Source organism: Oncorhynchus masou, unplaced genomic scaffold, assembly GCF_036934945.1.
Source record: "Oncorhynchus masou masou isolate Uvic2021 unplaced genomic scaffold, UVic_Omas_1.1 unplaced_scaffold_1533, whole genome shotgun sequence".
In the NCBI taxonomy this organism is placed as follows: domain Eukaryota; kingdom Metazoa; phylum Chordata; class Actinopteri; order Salmoniformes; family Salmonidae; genus Oncorhynchus; species Oncorhynchus masou.
Window position 1 is genome coordinate 122,501 of NW_027005366.1, and position 17,264 is coordinate 139,764.

General features: G+C 43.4%; 2 protein-coding genes across 10 annotated transcripts in view; both read left to right on the top strand.

Moving 5' to 3' along the window:
* Positions 1-9,089, top strand: part of LOC135531156 (B-cell receptor CD22-like) — a 25,349-nt gene extending 16,260 nt beyond the window's left edge. For all 9 annotated transcript variants that reach the window (XM_064959271.1, XM_064959270.1, XM_064959277.1 and 6 more), the window contains 10 exons: positions 1,631-1,708; positions 1,985-2,323; positions 2,567-2,785; positions 2,924-3,256; positions 3,367-3,597; positions 3,946-4,209; positions 4,409-4,499; positions 4,610-4,661; positions 4,755-4,990; positions 5,298-9,089. In XM_064959271.1, the coding sequence (XP_064815343.1) occupies positions 1,631-1,708; positions 1,985-2,323; positions 2,567-2,785; positions 2,924-3,256; positions 3,367-3,597; positions 3,946-4,209; positions 4,409-4,499; positions 4,610-4,661; positions 4,755-4,990; position 5,298 (1,844 nt within the window). In that variant the 3' untranslated portion in view covers positions 5,299-9,089. The remainder of the gene's footprint in view (positions 1-1,630; positions 1,709-1,984; positions 2,324-2,566; positions 2,786-2,923; positions 3,257-3,366; positions 3,598-3,945; positions 4,210-4,408; positions 4,500-4,609; positions 4,662-4,754; positions 4,991-5,297) is intronic.
* A 4,196-nt stretch (positions 9,090-13,285) lies between these two features.
* LOC135531154 (uncharacterized) lies at positions 13,286-17,115 on the top strand. The gene is made up of 6 exons (XM_064959267.1): positions 13,286-13,363; positions 13,672-13,715; positions 15,468-15,538; positions 15,824-16,171; positions 16,369-16,572; positions 16,940-17,115. The coding sequence occupies exons 3-6, from the start codon at positions 15,484-15,486 to the stop codon at positions 17,113-17,115; spliced, it is 783 nt and encodes a 260-aa protein (XP_064815339.1). The 5' UTR covers positions 13,286-13,363; positions 13,672-13,715; positions 15,468-15,483.
* The last annotated feature ends 149 nt before the right edge of the window (positions 17,116-17,264 follow it).

Below are 17,264 nucleotides of genomic sequence, written 5' to 3' on the forward strand. Positions count from 1 at the left end.
CCTGGTGGTCAGTCTTTAGGCTGCTGTACAGCTTGGTGCTATCATTCAACCTGGTGGTCAGTCTTTAGGCTGCTGTACAGCTTGGTGATAGCAGTTATCATTCAACCTGGTGGTCAGTCTTTAGGCTGCTGTACAGCTTGGTGATAGCAGTTATCATTGAACCTGGTGGTCAGTCTTTAGGCTGCTGTATAGCTTGGTGATAGCAGCTATCATTCAACCTGGTGGTCAGTCTTTAGGCTGCTGTACAGCTTGGTGAAAGCAGTTGTCATTGAACCTGGTGGTCAGTCTTTAGGCTGCTGTACAGCTTGGTGATAGCAGTTATCATTGAACCTGGTGGTCAGTCTTTAGGCTGCTGTACAGCTTGGTGATAGCAGCTATCATTCAACCTGGTGGTCAGTCTTTAGGCTGCTGTACAGCTTGGTGAAAGCAGTTGTCATTGAACCTGGTGGTCAGTCTTTAGGCTGCTGTACAGCTTGGTGATAGCAGTTATCATTGAACCTGGTGGTCAGTCTTTAGGCTGCTGTACAGCTTGGTGATAGCAGCTATCATTCAACCTGGTGGTCAGTCTTTAGGCTGCTGTACAGCTTGGTGAAAGCAGTTGTCATTGAACCTGGTGGTCAGTCTTTAGGCTGCTGTACAGCTTGGTGATAGCAGTTATCATTGAACCTGGTGGTCAGTCTTTAGGCTGCTGTACAGCTTGGTGATAGCAGCTATCATTCAACCTGGTGGTCAGTCTTCAGGCTGCTGTACAGCTTGGTGATAGCAGCTATCATTCAACCTGGTGGTCAGTCTTTAGGCTGCTGTACAGCTTGGTGATAGCAGCTATCATTCAACCTGGTGGTCAGTCTTTAGGCTGCTGTACAGCTTGGTGATAGCAGCTATCATTCAACCTGGTGGTCAGTCTTTAGGCTGCTGTACAGCTTGGTGATAGCTGCTATCATTCAACCTGGTGGTCAGTCTTTATGCTGCTGTACAGCTTGACGGACCGTAAAAGATGGAACATTTATCCTTCTATATTTGGGTTTCTGAGAATAAAACAGCTTCTGAATAATCAATGTAGAAATATGTTTACAGTAATACAGATCTGTTCAACATGTGGTTGTTGTTGTTGTTGTTGTTGTTGTTGTTGATAATGATGACTTTATTGTATCCATTAGGAAATAGATTTTGCATCATACAGCATGTCATCTTAAATAGACAGATGTAGACAGACATGCAACACGTCACACACATTACATGCATTGTGCAATAGACTTACAGACAGACAGTTTTCACATAGACAACCATATAGCACAATAAAACACAATACAATATGAGCCTGGTTCATTTTCAGTAATGAGGCCCTGTGCCACATTTAGAGTTCTATGTATCAACTCTCTTAACCACTATGCTACCTGCCAAAACAGCTGACACACTCCATATTACCAAACTATTATGACAAATGTTATTTACACACCATCCACTCAAAGCCATGATAATGTGAGTTTTTAATATCTGCATCCCAAATGACACCATTTGAGTGCACCCTATTGAGTGCACTATTTTTGACTAGAGCCCTACCTGCTGCCCCTGATGGTATGTATGTAGTTATTCACCAGCTATAGAGTGAATTGTTGTTTATGTTTCTAAGACTGCAGGGTGGGTGATGCAACAATGTCCTTGAGAACAGCAGGAAGTGTGTTGGTGGTCTTTCTCTGGTCTGTAGCAGGTATGGTCTCATTCTTATCTTTTAGTTGCTCTGTTTAACAATCTACAGACATTTCTAAAAGGATAAGAATCATAATGTTGTTCTGGTGTGTTCTGTTAGGAGTCTCCACTTCACTTTAAATAGTTATCTTTCACACCTCACTGAGTGATGCTTATCTGTGGTTTCCATTTACACACAACTCAGCAACTATGGCAACAAAGTGGGTACAAACCCTACTGTCAGTGCGAGCCAATAGACCTAATTCTGATACCTTTGTTTTGTGTGACCTTGTTTCAGTGGTACTGGGTCAGGGTGTCTGGAGTGTGACCTACACCAAGAATAGTATCTGTGCCTTGAAGGGGTCAACAGTGGATCTGTCCTGCTCTTACACATATCCCAGAGGTCATAAAGTTACAACAACCACATGGTATAACTGGAAGATGGGTGTCTGGTATACTTATGATATCCAAGATAAGAATGAGTGCCGTATGGAGTACCGGGGGAATAAGGAGAATGACTGCACCCTGACAATCACAGACCTGAAATGGAGTGATACTGCAGCATATTATTTCATGTTTTCAACAAAATCCTCCTCTTGGATTCCTCGCAATGACTATGTCACTCTCATTGTCACAGGTATTGTGATATTGTACATAGAATAACGCACCACTTCAAATGACAAATGTGAAATTAATCAAAAGACGAATCTTAAGTTGAGACACAACAGATCCACAGTAACTTAAATCAATAGATTACATGATTTATGGCACACAGATTTACATGTTTGTCTCAAATTAGGACTAGGCCCAATGAGAACAGTACAATTGTATTAATCTAGAGCGGATTGTTCCGTTGTGTTTTAATACACTCCGCATTCAGAACTGCAGGTGGAGGTAACAGACACAAGTAATAGGAAGACACTGTCCTGTAGCACCACCTGTACTCTGACTGACAACCCCACCTACATCTGGTACAAGAACGGACAACATCTAGATGAGAGCACCTCCCCCCAGTACAGAGACCCAGTCTCCAGTAACTATGGAGACAGTTACTCCTGTGCTGTAAAAGGTCATGAGGATCTCCTCTCTCCTGCAGTGTGTAAGTGTTTCTTTATTAACAATACTGTTTAACCTCTGTGTGTGTTGGTTTCACTTTGAGAACTTGAGAACTTTTAGCATTTCTAGATAGAACTGAGAATACAATCTAGTTGACCTCTTTAATGTCACTGTGTTTCAGGTGTTCAGGGTCAGAGCTGCATCAGAGTGACTTACACCAAGAGGAGAATCTGTGTCTTGAAGGGGTCAACAGTGGACATATCCTGTACTTATGTTGGTTATTATTCCACCACATCATCATTCTGGTTTAGAAGTGATAAGTCGACCCCTGAAGACCTAACCACAGACCCAGGGTATGCAGGTCGTGTGGAGTACACTGGAATATACAGAGGTCCCTTCACCCTGAGAATCACAGATCTGAGAGAGGAGGACTCAGCTGAGTATCGCTTCACTTTTAAAACAGACAACATTGAATGGGGTCATAGTTTCCCAGGAACAACTCTGTCTGTCACAGGTAATACTACACTGTATAATACAACTGTAAACCATAATGAATTACAGGATAAATATATTAACCATCCTGTTAACACAGAGGTGTATGTGGTTTTATACATTTTGTTTCAGGTCTGCAGGTGAAGGTGACTCCTGCTGCAGAAGGACAGAAGACACTGACCTGTATCACCACCTGTACTCTGACTGACAACCCCACCTACATCTGGTACAAGAACGGACAACGTCTAGATGAGCCCACTTCCCAACAATACTCTAGTAATACCCTAGTAGTGTTGGGTCATTCTGTGGACAGTTACTCTTGTGCTGTAGAACACCATGAGGACCTCCACTCTCCTGCAGTGTGTGAGTATGAATTAAACTACTATTCTACTTAGAAAGCATCAAAACACTTTATATCAATGAGAAGAGTATTACTGCTTTATCTATACATATTCATCATTACATAGAAATGACAGACAATGTCATAGATGTATGCATGTCTATAGTTAGAGTGTTCAGTACCTCAGACACTTGAAGAATAGTTTAGTAGACTAAAGTCCTAAAGTATCTCTGAATGTATTATTGTTAACGTTTTGTGTAAGTGATAGTTTTAGATAGTTCTCTGACTTTAGATATGATTTATTTTTGAGATGACGTCATTTGAGGCAGTATACTACAGTCCTGACCCTCTGACATATTCTCCTTTACTAGATGCTCCAAGGAACACCTCAGTGTCAGTCAGTCCCTCTGGTGAAATAGTGGAGGGCAGTTCAGTGACTCTGACCTGCAGCAGTGATGCCAACCCACCTGTGGACAAATACACCTGGTACAAGAAGAACGTAACCTCACCAAAAGCATCAGGACAGAGTTACAGCATCACTAACATCATCTCTGAGGACAGAGGAGAATATTACTGTGAGGCCCAGAATGGAAGAGGATCTATGAACTCTACAGCTCTGATGATCATTGTAGCAGGTAAAGTTACATCTCAATGCAAACCTACATGTTTCAATCTAATCTTAATCATTATGTTTTGGCTTATTACACCTTAGGTTATAACTATACATTGGGTTATAAGATCCCTTAACAAGTATTGCATTACTGTCCTGTATCATAGTTTATTTTAGTTTATTATATAATGTCATGTACTCATATCATCTGTATTATATTATAGGGAAACAAACCTCAGTTCTGACTGCAGCTGTAGGAATCATAGTGGTTGTTCTGGTTCTCATCCTCTGTCTCTCTGGACTCATGTGGTTCAGGTGAGTGAAAATGCATATTATCATGTTGTTCATTATTTAAATGTAGCCCTCTGATTTGTTGTTAACTTCATTTATGAAGTAATGTATTTATTAATTAATGTGCAAAACAGGAAGAAGGCCTCCAAACCCACCAACACAAGAGACACATCAGACGATGGACAGGTGAGTCTGTTGGAATCAGAAGGAGACTGTGATGACTGTATTCTTTGTGGAACATTTCCACTCCTCATGTTGTCTGTCCTCTCTCTCCATCAGGGAGACTCTAGTCCAGTGTATGACAACATCTCAAACATGGCCATGACCTCTACTGCAGCACAGACAGAGTCCACATACGACCAGGATGATGTTCACTACGCCAGTGTCCACTTCTCTGGCTCCAAAAACCAGGAAGTGCTTCTGTACTCCACCGTCCAGGTGCCTCAACCCCAGAAAGAGGATGAGGATGTCCACTACGCTGCTGTGAAATTCAACCTCCCCAGTGCTGCCACCTGGTGAGCATATTCTACATTAAGGTCATTCATATGCTGCAGTTTATTGTAGGAGATGTCATCAATGAGCAAAACAGTTGACCCTTAGTGACCACTATGAACCCAAACTATGAACCCAACAATGGACATCTCAGGACAGTTAATATGACATGTCTATAATGAGGGAGAGATGTGATGATGGTTTTGAGGAACTGTTCTTCTGTTCCAAATGGCACCCTATTCCCTATTTAGTGCACTACTTTAGACAGAGCCCTATAGGGTGACACCATTTGGGACACTATCTTTGTTTCATTTTTGTTTCTCTCTTCAGACCTGCAGCAGCACAAGCAGCTGAGGAGGACTCCTCTGTTCTCTACAGTACAGTCAACAAACCCTGAACCAAGAAGTCCTTAACACAATAAATCCAGAACCAAGAAGACCTGAACACAACAAACCCAGAACCAAGAAGACCTGAACACAACAAACCCAGAACCAAGAAGACCTGAACACAACAAACCCAGAACCAAGAAGACCTGAACGCAACAAACCCAGAACCAAGAAGACCTGAACACAACAAACCCAGAACCAAGAAGACCTGAACACAACAAACCCAGAACCAAGAAGACCCGAACACAACAAACCCAGAACCAAGAAGACCTGAACACAACAAACCCAGAACCAAGAAGACCTGAACACAACAAACCCAGAACCAAGAAGACCTGAACACAACAAACCCAGAACCAAGAAGACCTGACAAACCCAGAACCAAGAACTGAAAACAACAAACCCAGAAACAAGAAGACCTGAACACAACAAACCCAGAACCAAGAAGACCTGAACACAACAAACCCAGAACCAAGAAGACCTGAACACAACAAACCCAGACCCAAGAAGACCTGAACACAACAAACCCAGACCCAAGAAGACCTGAACACAACAAACCCAGAAAGAAGAAGACCTGAACAGAACAAGTTTGACAAAAACATTGTATATCTGGACCTGTTTATCTAAACTAAGTGATATAATGCCTGTGGAGGTGTGGAATATTGACCATTATAAACTGGGTGGTTTGAGCCCTGAATGCTGATTAGCTGACAGGCGTGGTATACCAGACTATATACCATGGGTATTAACATTTGTATTTACTGGTCTAAGGACATTGGTAACCAGTTTAAAATAAGGCACCTCGGGGTTTGTGGTGCATCCAAGCACTCCGCGTTGCATTGTGCTTAAGAACAGCCCTTAGCGGTAGTATATTGGCCATATACCACACCTCCTCAGGCCTTATTGCTTCAGTTTATAATGGCAACAAGGCTGAAATACTGTTTCAGCCAATCAGCATCCAGGGCCAAAACTACCCAGTTTATAATAGTATTTAATAATATATGCCATCAAGTAGACACTTTTATCCAAGTCATTACAGTCATGTTTGAAAACACTTTACGTATGGGAAGTCCCAGCAGGAGTTGAACCCATGCACCATGCCCTACCAACTGAGCCACAGGACGACTCTATTCAAATGTAGAGTAGGAGTTCTGATCTAGGGTCAGTTATGACTTTGAAACAATGATGAATATGGACCTTAAGGGACCTTAACATTTTTTATATATATATTACGTTGAAAAATATTGTATTTCTGACTTGAGTTCCATTTATATCTTACAGTGCATTCGGAAAGTACTCTTTCCACAGGACTTTTTCCACATGTTGTGATGTTTCTAACTTTTGCTCAAATTGATGAAATAGTTCTCTCCTCATCAATCAACACACTAAACCCCATAATGCTAAAGCAAAAAAAGGTTTTTAGACAATTTTGCAAATGTATAAATACAAAAAAACTGCAATATCACATTTACATAAGTATTCAGACCCTTTAATCAGTACTTTGTCAAAGCACCTTTGGCAGCGATTACAGCCTCGAGTCTTCTTGGGTATGACGCTACAAGCGTGGCACACCTGTATTTGGGGAATTTCTCCCATTCTTATCGCCAGATCCTCTCAAGCTTGGTCGTGTTGGACGGGGAGTGTCGCTGAACAGATATTTCCAGGTCTCTCCAGGGATGTTCGATCAGGTTCAAGTCCGGGCTCTGGCTGGGCCACTCAAGGACATTGAGATTTCTCCCGAAGCAACTCCTGCTTTGTCTTGGCTGTGTGCTTAGGGTCCTTGTCCTATTGGAAGGTTGAACCTTCACCCCAGTCTGAGGCCCTGAGCCCTCTGGAGCTGGTTTTCATCAAGGATCTCTCTGTACTTTTCTCCATTCATATTTCCCTCGATCCTGACTAGTCTCCCAGTCCCTGCCGCTGAAAAATATCCCTACAGCATGATGCTGCCACCACCATGCTTTAACGTAGGGATGGTGCCAGGTTTCCTCCAGGCGCGATGCTTTGCATTCAGGTTTCATCAGACCAGATAATCTTGTTTCTCATGGTCTGAGAGTCTTTAGTTGCCTTTTGGCAAACTCCAAGCAGGCTTTCATATGCCATTGGCTTCTGAATCTGTCTGGCCACTCTACCATAAAGGCATGATTGGTGTAGTGCTGTCCTTCTTGAAGTCTCTCTCATCTCCACAGAGGAACTCTGGAGTTCTGTCAGAGTGAACATTGGGTTCTTGGTCACCTCGCTGACCAAGGCCCTTCTCCCCCGATTGATCAGTTTGGCCAGTCGGACAGCTCTAGGAAGAGTCTTGGTGGTTCCAAACGTCTTCTATTTAAGAATGATGGAGGCCACTGTTTTCTTGGACATTAAAAAATACAGAAATGTTTTGGTACCCATCCCCAGATCTGTGCCTCAGCACAATCCTGTCTTGGAGTTCTAGAGACAAATCCTTCGACCTCATTATTTTTGCTCTGACATGCACTGCAAACTGTGGGACCTTGTAGACAGGTGTGTGCCTTTCCAAATCATATCCAATTAATTTAATTTACTACAGGTGGACTCCAATTAAGTTGTAGAAACATCTCAAGGATGATTAATAGAAACAGGATGCAGCTGAGTTCAATTTCGAGTCTCAAAGCAAAAGGTCTGAATACTTGTCTAAATAATGTATTTCTGTTTTTTAGTTTTAATACATTTGCAAACCATTATGGGGATAGTGTGGTATATTTTTATTTAATCTATTTTATAATAAGGCTGTAACATATCAAAATTTTAAAAAAGTCAAGCGGTCTGAATACTTTCCCAATGCATTGTATATAGTTATATCTTTTTTTATGTTATGTTTCTGAAACAATCATCAAACTTGTGAGACTTTTGCCTCAACGTCCAGGAAAGAGTTCTGCTTGATGCAATGTTTCTTATTGCTTTTATCAAATGTTCTTTTTTGTAAACTGTGTTGTTACATTTTTTTAAATAGACTTTTAAGAATAAACTTCATTGTCATTGTTTTTACCTTGTTATAACAGAATCTTCAGTGGAGAGAAAGTGAAACGCTTTCAAAATCACACCTCTTGTACTTTACAGTACATACAGTAACTACAAATAAGACATTTACATTAGTTTGTATAGCAATAGTTGTTCATTCGTCATCATCATCATCATGTCTGTACAAAAACTACACAGACACTTTCAGAAGGAGCAATGTCCAGCACCTAGACACACAACCAGTTACATTAAATATTATTCATTGTCATTTTTAAAACACACAACATGACATAACATCTATGTTTGGAGTGTGGAGGGTAATTCAGTCAGTGATGGCATTCCAATCCAGAACACTGAGAGATAGAACATTCTGGAATGTCGATGATTGACAATAATATATCTGACAGTTAACGAGTTCAGACCAGGCAGTGAGATTATTGCCTGATATAAGAATAACAGTCCACCATTTTGTCCAACTGGTAGTAAGAGAATGACAGTCCACCATTTTGTCCAACTGGTAGTTAGAGAATGACAGTCCACCATTTTGTCCAACTAGTAGTTAGAGAATACTTTCCCAATGCATTGTATATAATTCTATATTTTTTATGTTATGTTTCTGAAACAATCATCAAACTTGTGAGACTTTTGCCTCAACGTCCAGGAAAGAGTTCTGCTTGATGCAATGTTTCTTATTGCTTTTATCAAATTTTCTTTTTTGTAAACTGTGTTGTTACATTTTTTTAAATAGACTTTTAAGAATGAACTTCATTGTCATTGTTTTTACCTTGTTATAACAGAATCTTCAGTGGAGAGAAAGTGAAACGCTTTCAAAATCACACCTCTTGTACTTTACACACACCTCTTGTACTTTTTTTTCTCCTCCCATGAGGATTCCAGTGGTGGACATCTCCTCCCCTCAGGACTCCAGTGGTGGACATCTCCTCCCCTCAGGACTCCAGTGGTGGACATCTCCTCCCATGAGGATTCCAGTGGTGGACATCTCCTCCCCTCAGGACTCCAGTGGTGGACATCTCCTCCCCTCAGGACTCCAGTGGTGGACATCTCCTCCCATGAGGATTCCAGTGGTGGACATCTCCTCCCCTCAGGACTCCAGTGGTGGACATCTCCTCCCATGAGGATTCCAGTGGTGGACATCTCCTCCCCTCAGGACTCCAGTGGTGGACATCTCCTCCCCTCAGGACTCCAGTGGTGGACATCTCCTCCCATGAGGATTCCAGTGGTGGACATCTCCTCCCATGAGGATTCCAGTGGTGGACATCTCCTCCCATGAGGATTCCAGTAGTGGACATCTCCTCCCATGAGGATTCCAGTAGTGGACATCTCCTCCCATGATGATTCCAGTAGTGGACATCTCCTCCCCTCAGGACTCCAGTGGTGGACCTCTCCTCCCCTCAGGACTCCAGTGGTGGAACTCTCCTCTCTTCTGGACTCCAGTGTCTCCTCAGGACTCCAGTGGTGGACATCTCCTCCCCTCAGGACTCCAGTGGTGGACATCTCCTCCCCTCAGGACTCCAGTGGTGGACCTCTCATCCCCTCATGACTCCAGTGGTGGACCTCTCCTCCCCTCAGGACTCCAGTGATGGACCTCTCCTCCCCTCAGGACTCCAGTGATGGACCTCTCCTCCCCTCAGGACTCCAGTGGTGGACATCTCCTCCCCTCAGGACTCCAGTGGTGGACATCTCCTCCCCTCAGGACTCCAGTGGTGGACCTCTCATCCCCTCATGACTCCAGTGGTGGACCTCTCCTCCCCTCAGGACTCCAGTGATGGACCTCTCCTCCCCTCAGGACTCCAGTGGTGGACCTCTCCTCCTCTCATAACTCCAGTGATGGACAACTCCTCCCATCAGGACTCCAGTGGTGGACATCTCCTCCCATGAGGATTCCAGTAGTGGACATCTCCTCCCATGATGATTCCAGTAGTGGACATCTCCTCCCATGAGGATTCCAGTAGTGGATATCTCCTCCCCTCAGGACTCCAGTGGTGGACATCTCCTCCCATGAGGATTCCAGTAGTGGACATCTCCTCCCATGATGATTCCAGTAGTGGACATCTCCTCCTATGATGATTCCAGTAGTGGACATCTCCTCCCATGATGATTCCAGTAGTGGACATCTCCTCCCATGAGGATTCCAGTAGTGGACATCTCCTCCCATGATGATTCCAGTAGTGGACATCTCCTCCTATGATGATTCCAGTAGTGGACATCCTCTCCCAAGATGATTCCAGTAGTGGACATCTCCTCCTATGATGATTCCAGTAGTGGACATCTCCTCCCATGATGATTCCAGTAGTGGACATCTCCTCCCATGATGATTCCAGTAGTGGACATCTCCTCCCATGAGGATTCCAGTAGTGGACATCTCCTCCCCTCAGGACTCCAGTAGTGGACATCTCCTCCCATGATGATTCCAGTAGTGGACATCTCCTCCCATGAGGATTCCAGTAGTGGACATCTCCTCCCATGATGATTCCAGTAGTGGACATCTCCTCCCATGAGGATTCCAGTAGTGGACATCTTCTCCCCTCAGGACTCCAGTAGTGGACATCTCCTCCCATGATGATTCCAGTAGTGGACATCTCCTCCCATGAGGATTCCAGTAGTGGACATCTCCTCCCATGATGATTCCAGTAGTGGACATCTCCTCCCATGAGGATTCCAGTAGTGGACATCTCCTCCCCTCAGGACTCCAGTAGTGGACATCTCCTCCCATGATGATTCCAGTAGTGGACATCTCCTCCCATGAGGATTCCAGTAGTGGACATCTCCTCCCATGATGATTCCAGTAGTGGATATCTCCTCCCCTCAGGACTCCTGGAACCTTCAGTACCAGCTGATGAGGAGTGATGGGAATGGGTCACATTTTGTCTCTTGTAAAACATGTAGGTCCACTCCTCAAATAAAGAAATGCAACTACAGTATTCTGACTTTAGACCATTTTCTATTTAGATACAGTAACATCCCTTATGTGACATGCTGTTCCTGCATGTTAATGACCTGACTAGGCTACTTTAAAATGTGTCAACCACAGAACTCACACATAGGCTACGCCTGCTTCTACTAACACTTACAGTAGACTACTTCTTGTTTCCACGCAGTGACAGTAAGTTGACTAACTGTTCAAGACCTCTCCCCTTCACTTCACTCTGTAAGTACACTTGACAATATCTTGAAATATAGTTTTAGTTTTGCCGTTTTTAGCCAAACATCACATGACTTCCTGTATCTTTGTACTTGTTGGTTTATATTGAACTGTGTTTTGGTTGTTACATCAGGGCCTGTATTCATAAAGTGTCTCAGACGGTCCATATAATTATGATCTAAAAGGCTAAACTGATCCCAGATCAGCTCTCCTACTCTGATACACATTGTGAATACTGACCCTGGACTGGGGTTTCATGTGTTTAGTTTAGTTCAGTTTATTCAGTGGCATGTTTAAAGCATGATTAGTAGAGTTTGCCAGTAATACCCAGATGCATTTCTGCCGAATGGGGGACGGATCTCAATTCTATAGGGTCGTTTTCACTGTCATAGTATAACAGGGTGAGGAAAACGTGTGTGATGTGATGTTTCTGTCCATGTGTGTGTGTGTGTAAATGTATTTTTACATATTAATCTGATTGTTAGATATACAGTCTCCAAAATTATTGCCACCCTTGACAAATACTGAGCGACGCTGTGTGCTACAAACGACGGGATGTACATTGTTCATGTGGTTTCACAAGACGTGTGCCTGCTGTTTTAAGAGCACTGAGAGCAAAACAATTGCTGTGGAGACAGTTTGAAAATGGCCTCAAGTAAGAGTGACAGTAAGATTAAGAGTGATTGAGTGGATGCTTCGTAAGAGCTTTAGGAGTAGTACTAACATGAGACACAGTGATGGTGGGTTGTGTTTAGGAGTAGTACTAACATGAGACACAGTGATGGTGGGTTGTGTATAGGAGTAATATTAACATGAGACACAGTGATGGTGGGTTGTGTATAGGAGTAGTACTAACATGAGACACAGTAATGGTGGGTTGTGTTTAGGAGTAGTATTAACATGAGACAGTGATGGTGGGTTGTGTTTAGGAGTAGTATTAACATGAGACACAGTGATGGTGGGTTGTGTATAGGAGTAATATTAACATGAGACACAGTGATGGTGGGTTGTGTATTGGAGTAGTATTAACATGAGACACAGTGATGGTGGGTTGTGTATAGGAGTAGTATTAACATGAGACACAGTGATGGTGGGTTGTGTTTAGGAGTAGTATTAACATGAGACACAGTGATGGTGGGTTGTGTATAGGAGTAGTATTAACATGAGACACAGTGATGGTGGGTTGTGTTTAGGAGTAGTATAAACATGAGACAGTGATGGTGGGTTGTGGTTTTGTTGGTTTAAATGCACACACTCAGTATCACTTCCCTGTTCTCCTTTCCTGTCTGTCCTCTCACAGGCCTCCTGAATCATATCAGAAATCTATATATGCACATTACACTATTCAGAATATGTTCCTCTGTAGCTCAGTTGGTAGAACATGGCACCTGCAACTTTATGGGTTTCGTTCCTGGGACCACCCATAGGTAAAATATATGCACAAAGACTGTACATTGCTTTTGATAACTAAATGGCAATATTTATGGACAGCAGACTACAATAGACCACACAGTCAGTACAGCGGATATGGTGATGTTCAATCATGCCTCTCCTAGATACAGCTTCTACCAGCACTGTACAACAGAGGAGGCTGGTATACAGGTGGATGGGATCATTATAATGGCTGGAATGACAGGAACATCATTCAATTTATTCCCATTACTTCCCAGATGAATGAGGACATCATGAGGACTGGAGGCTGCAGTAATGTTGAGATGCCAGTAGGTGGAGCTCTAGTCTAGATCACTGAACCTTCAGTACCACTTTGATGCAGCTGATGAGGAGTGATGGTCATGGGTGTTTAAATTGAATGGGTTCTAATTGAATAACATCATGGAACTTTGACCTGTATATACAGAACTCAGAAGGGCAAGGTAGGTCATTAAAATGTTAACGTTATAAATAGTATAGTCAACACAGTGTTTACATGGTTCTGTATGTAGTATAAAAGACCACAGTGAAAATTGACACATTTTTTAAATAAAATAAATATCTGCCCAGACTTGTCTTTTACACAATTTCTGTTCTATTACAGTAACAGCCCTTTTCTGGCATGTTGGTCTGGTTGTCGTGGATGTTAATGTCTTTACTAAACAGGAAGGACAGTTCTGCATCCACTACTTGTGTTCTGACTGCTTTTATAAGGTTTCAACACTTACTTCTTGTTTTCACTCACTACCAGACAGTTGACTCACTGTACAAGACCTCTCCTCTTCACTTCACTCTGTAACTACTCTTGACAATATCTTGAAATATAGTTATTGGTTATGTGTTTTCAGTCATTAGTCATATTCTTGAGGTTATTGTATCATTTTACTTCTTGTTATGTTTTGAGCTGTGTTTTGGTTGTTACATCAGGGCCAGTATTCATAAAGTGTCTCCCCGGTGTGGTTGTGTGTTACGCAGTGGGTTTATCTGAGGCCCTTTAGGACCAGACAGATAGGGAGGAGGGTTGACATCTATACTGTGTAGGATGTGTGTTTTAACTTTTCTACATATATTCTACATCCAATACTGCTGCTCCAGTTTCAACTGTTCTGCCTGTGATTATTATTATTTTACCATGCTGGCCATCTATGAACATTTGAACATCTTGGCCATGTTCTGTTATAATCTCCACCCGGCACAGTCAGAAGAGGACTGGCCACCCCACATCCCCTGGTTCCTCTCTAGGTTTCTTCCTAGGTTTTGGCCTTTCTAGGGAGTTTTTCCTAGCCACTGTGCTTCTACACCTGCATTGCTTGCTGTTTGGGGTTTTAGGCTGGGTTTCTGTACAGCACGTTGAGATATCAGCTGTTGAAGGAAGGGCTGTATAAATACATTTGATTTGATATGATAACAACCAGCTCTCTAGACTTTAATACAGACTCCATGGGAGTTATGGGCCTTCCCTACAGATGGTGTGTGTGTGTGTGTGTGTGTGTGTGTGTGTGTGTGTGTGTGTGTGTGTGTGTGTGTGTGTGTGTGTGTGTGTGTGTGTGTGTGTGTGTGTGTGTGTGTGTGTGTGTGTGTGTGTGTGTGTGTGTGTGTGTGTGTGTGTGTGTGTGCGTGCGTGCGTGCGTGCGTGCGTGCGTGCGTGCGTGCGTGCGTGCGTGCGTGCGTGCGTGCGTGCGTGCGTGCGTGCGTGCGTGCGTGCGTGCGTGCGTGCGTGCGTGCGTGCGTGCGTGCGTGCGTGCGTGCGTGCGTGCGTGCGTGCGCGTGCGTGCGTGCGTGCGTGCGTGCGTGCGTGCGTGCGTGCGTGCGTGCGTGCGTGCGTGCGTGCGTGCGTGCGTGCGTGCGTGCGTGCGTGCGTGCGTCGCGCGCGTGCGTGCGTGCGCGCGTGCGTGCGTGCGTGCGTGCGTGCGTGCGTGCGTGCGTGCGTGCGTGCGTGCGTGCGTGCGTGCGTGCGTGCGTGCGTGCGTGCGTGCGTGCGTGCGTGCGTGCGTGCGTGCGTGCGTGCGTGCGTGCGTGCGTGCGTGCGTGTGTGAATGTGTGCGTGTGTGAGTCACTTGCTGTTTAGACTCACAGCTTTAGGGTAGAAGCTATACTGAACGTGGTGGTCAGTCTTTAGGCTGCTGTACAACTTGATGGACTGTAGAGGATTGAACATTTATCCTCCTGTATTTGGGGTTTTGATTGATGAACTTGATGTTAATGATGCTGATGTTGTTTATAGTGACGATGATGATGATGATAATGACTATTGTATACATTAGGAGTTTATTTTTGCATCATACAACATATTATCTTAAGTAGACAGATGTAGACAGACATGCAACACGTCACACACATTACATACATACAAAGTGCAGTAGACTTACAGACAGACAGTATTCACATAGACAACCATGTAGCACAATACAACACAACACAATATGAGCCTGGTTCATTTTCAGTAATGAGGCCCTGTACCCCATTTACAGTTTCTACTTCAATGTATCAGGTGGAGTTATTCACCAGCTATAGAGTGAGTTGTTGTTTATGCTTCTAAGACTGCAGGGTGGGAGATGCAACAATGGCCTTGAGAACAGCAGGAAGTGTGTTGGTGGTCTTTCTCTGGTCTGTGGCAGGTATGGTCTCATTCTTATCTTTAAGTTGCCTTGTTTATCGATCTACAGATATTTCTAAAAGCATAACCATTTTTATGTTCTACTGTCGACACATTTGGCGTCCCCACTTCACTTTAAACAGTTATCTTTCACACCTCACTGAGTGAAGCTTATCTGTGGTTTCCATTCACACTCAACCAAAGAGTATCTATGTCTCTACTCAGCAACTATGGAACAAAGTGTTAGTGTGAGTCACAAGACCTTGAACTTAATGTAACGTCCTTGTGATGTCTAACTGTGTTTCAGTGGTACTGAGTCAGAATGGCTGGAGTGTGACTTACACCACTCAGAGTATCTGTACCTTGAAGGGGTCAACAGTGGAGATGTCCTGCTCTTACACATATCCCAGAGGTTATACAGTCACAACAACCTTGTGGTTCAGTGAAATGCATGATGTGGAAAATTATGTCAGTCTGTTAGATGACCCAGACTACAAAGGACGTGTGACGTACCGTAGTGATAAGATGAATGGACACACCCTGACAATCACAGACCTGAGAGAGAGTGACTCAGCTACGTACAAGTTCAGATTTATAGCAAATCAGACCAGAGGGAAATATTTTGGGAGCCCTGGAGTCACTTTGTCTGTTACAGGTACAGTGACATTGTATATAATCCTAATCTGTTTAATTGGTTCTGGGAAATTGTCTTGATCTGTATTGAAATAATATAAATATGTAAGTATGCGTTTAATAGGAATGTCTGAATTGATGATTTGAGAACGTCCCCTCCTGCCTTATTTGAATGAGACAACAGGTCATTGATGGTTTTAATGTTGTTTTCTACTCCAGACCTGCAGGTGAAGGTGACCACTACATGGTGGTCAACGACACTGACCTGTAGCACCACCTGTACTCTGACTGACAACCCCACCTACATCTGGTACAGGAACAGTACGATTGTACAAGAGGACTCCTTCCCCTCATACACAATTTACTTACAAACTGACGACAGCTTCTACTGTGCTGTAAAAGGCATCAATTCTCCTGCAGTGTGTGAGTGTGACTGATACACTTTTAAAGTCTGTCAAAATCATCCAATGCATCCAATACAATACTGACACCATTTCATAATGAGAAGACTAACCTTCACGATGTTATCCAGACGGCACAAAGAACTGTTTCAGTTGCCCTGTTTTTCAATTGACAGACATTTCTACAATGTTAATGTTATTCTGCTGGTCTGTTTGGCGTAATTTTACATAGTTGTCTTTCACTCATTGAGCGATGCGTATCTGTTGTTCCCATTCACACCCAACTCAGTAACTATGGCAATAAAGTGTGGACAAACCATCTTGTTAGTGAAAGCCATCTTGGAATAACTTTTATTTAATAAATGTTGTGTTGTGACTGTGTGTTTCAGTGGTACTGGGTCAGGATGGCTGGAGTGTGACATACACTACTCAGAGTATCTGTACCTTGAAGGGGTCATCAGTGGAGATGTCCTGCTCTTACACATATCCCAGAGGTTATATCATCACAACAACCTTCTGGTTCATAACAAATAATGCTGAGGGGAATCCTGTGAGTCTGGAGTGATGACCCAGACTACAAAGGACGGTGACATACCGTAGTGATAAGATGAATGGACACACCCTGACAATCACAGACCTGAGAGAGAGTGACTCAGCTACGTACATGTTCAGCTTTATAACAGATCAGACCAGAGGGAGATATACTGGCAGTCC

Bases quoted from the DNA above. Each gene is read 5' to 3' on its own strand.
- LOC135531154 (XM_064959267.1), top strand. From the start codon at position 15,484: ATGGCCTTGAGAACAGCAGGAAGTGTGTTGGTGGTCTTTCTCTGGTCT. The intron at 16,172-16,368 runs GTACAGTGACAT...TTTCTACTCCAG, and splicing joins AGTCACTTTGTCTGTTACAG to ACCTGCAGGTGAAGGTGACC. The intron at 16,573-16,939 runs GTGAGTGTGACT...TGTGTGTTTCAG, and splicing joins CATCAATTCTCCTGCAGTGT to TGGTACTGGGTCAGGATGGC.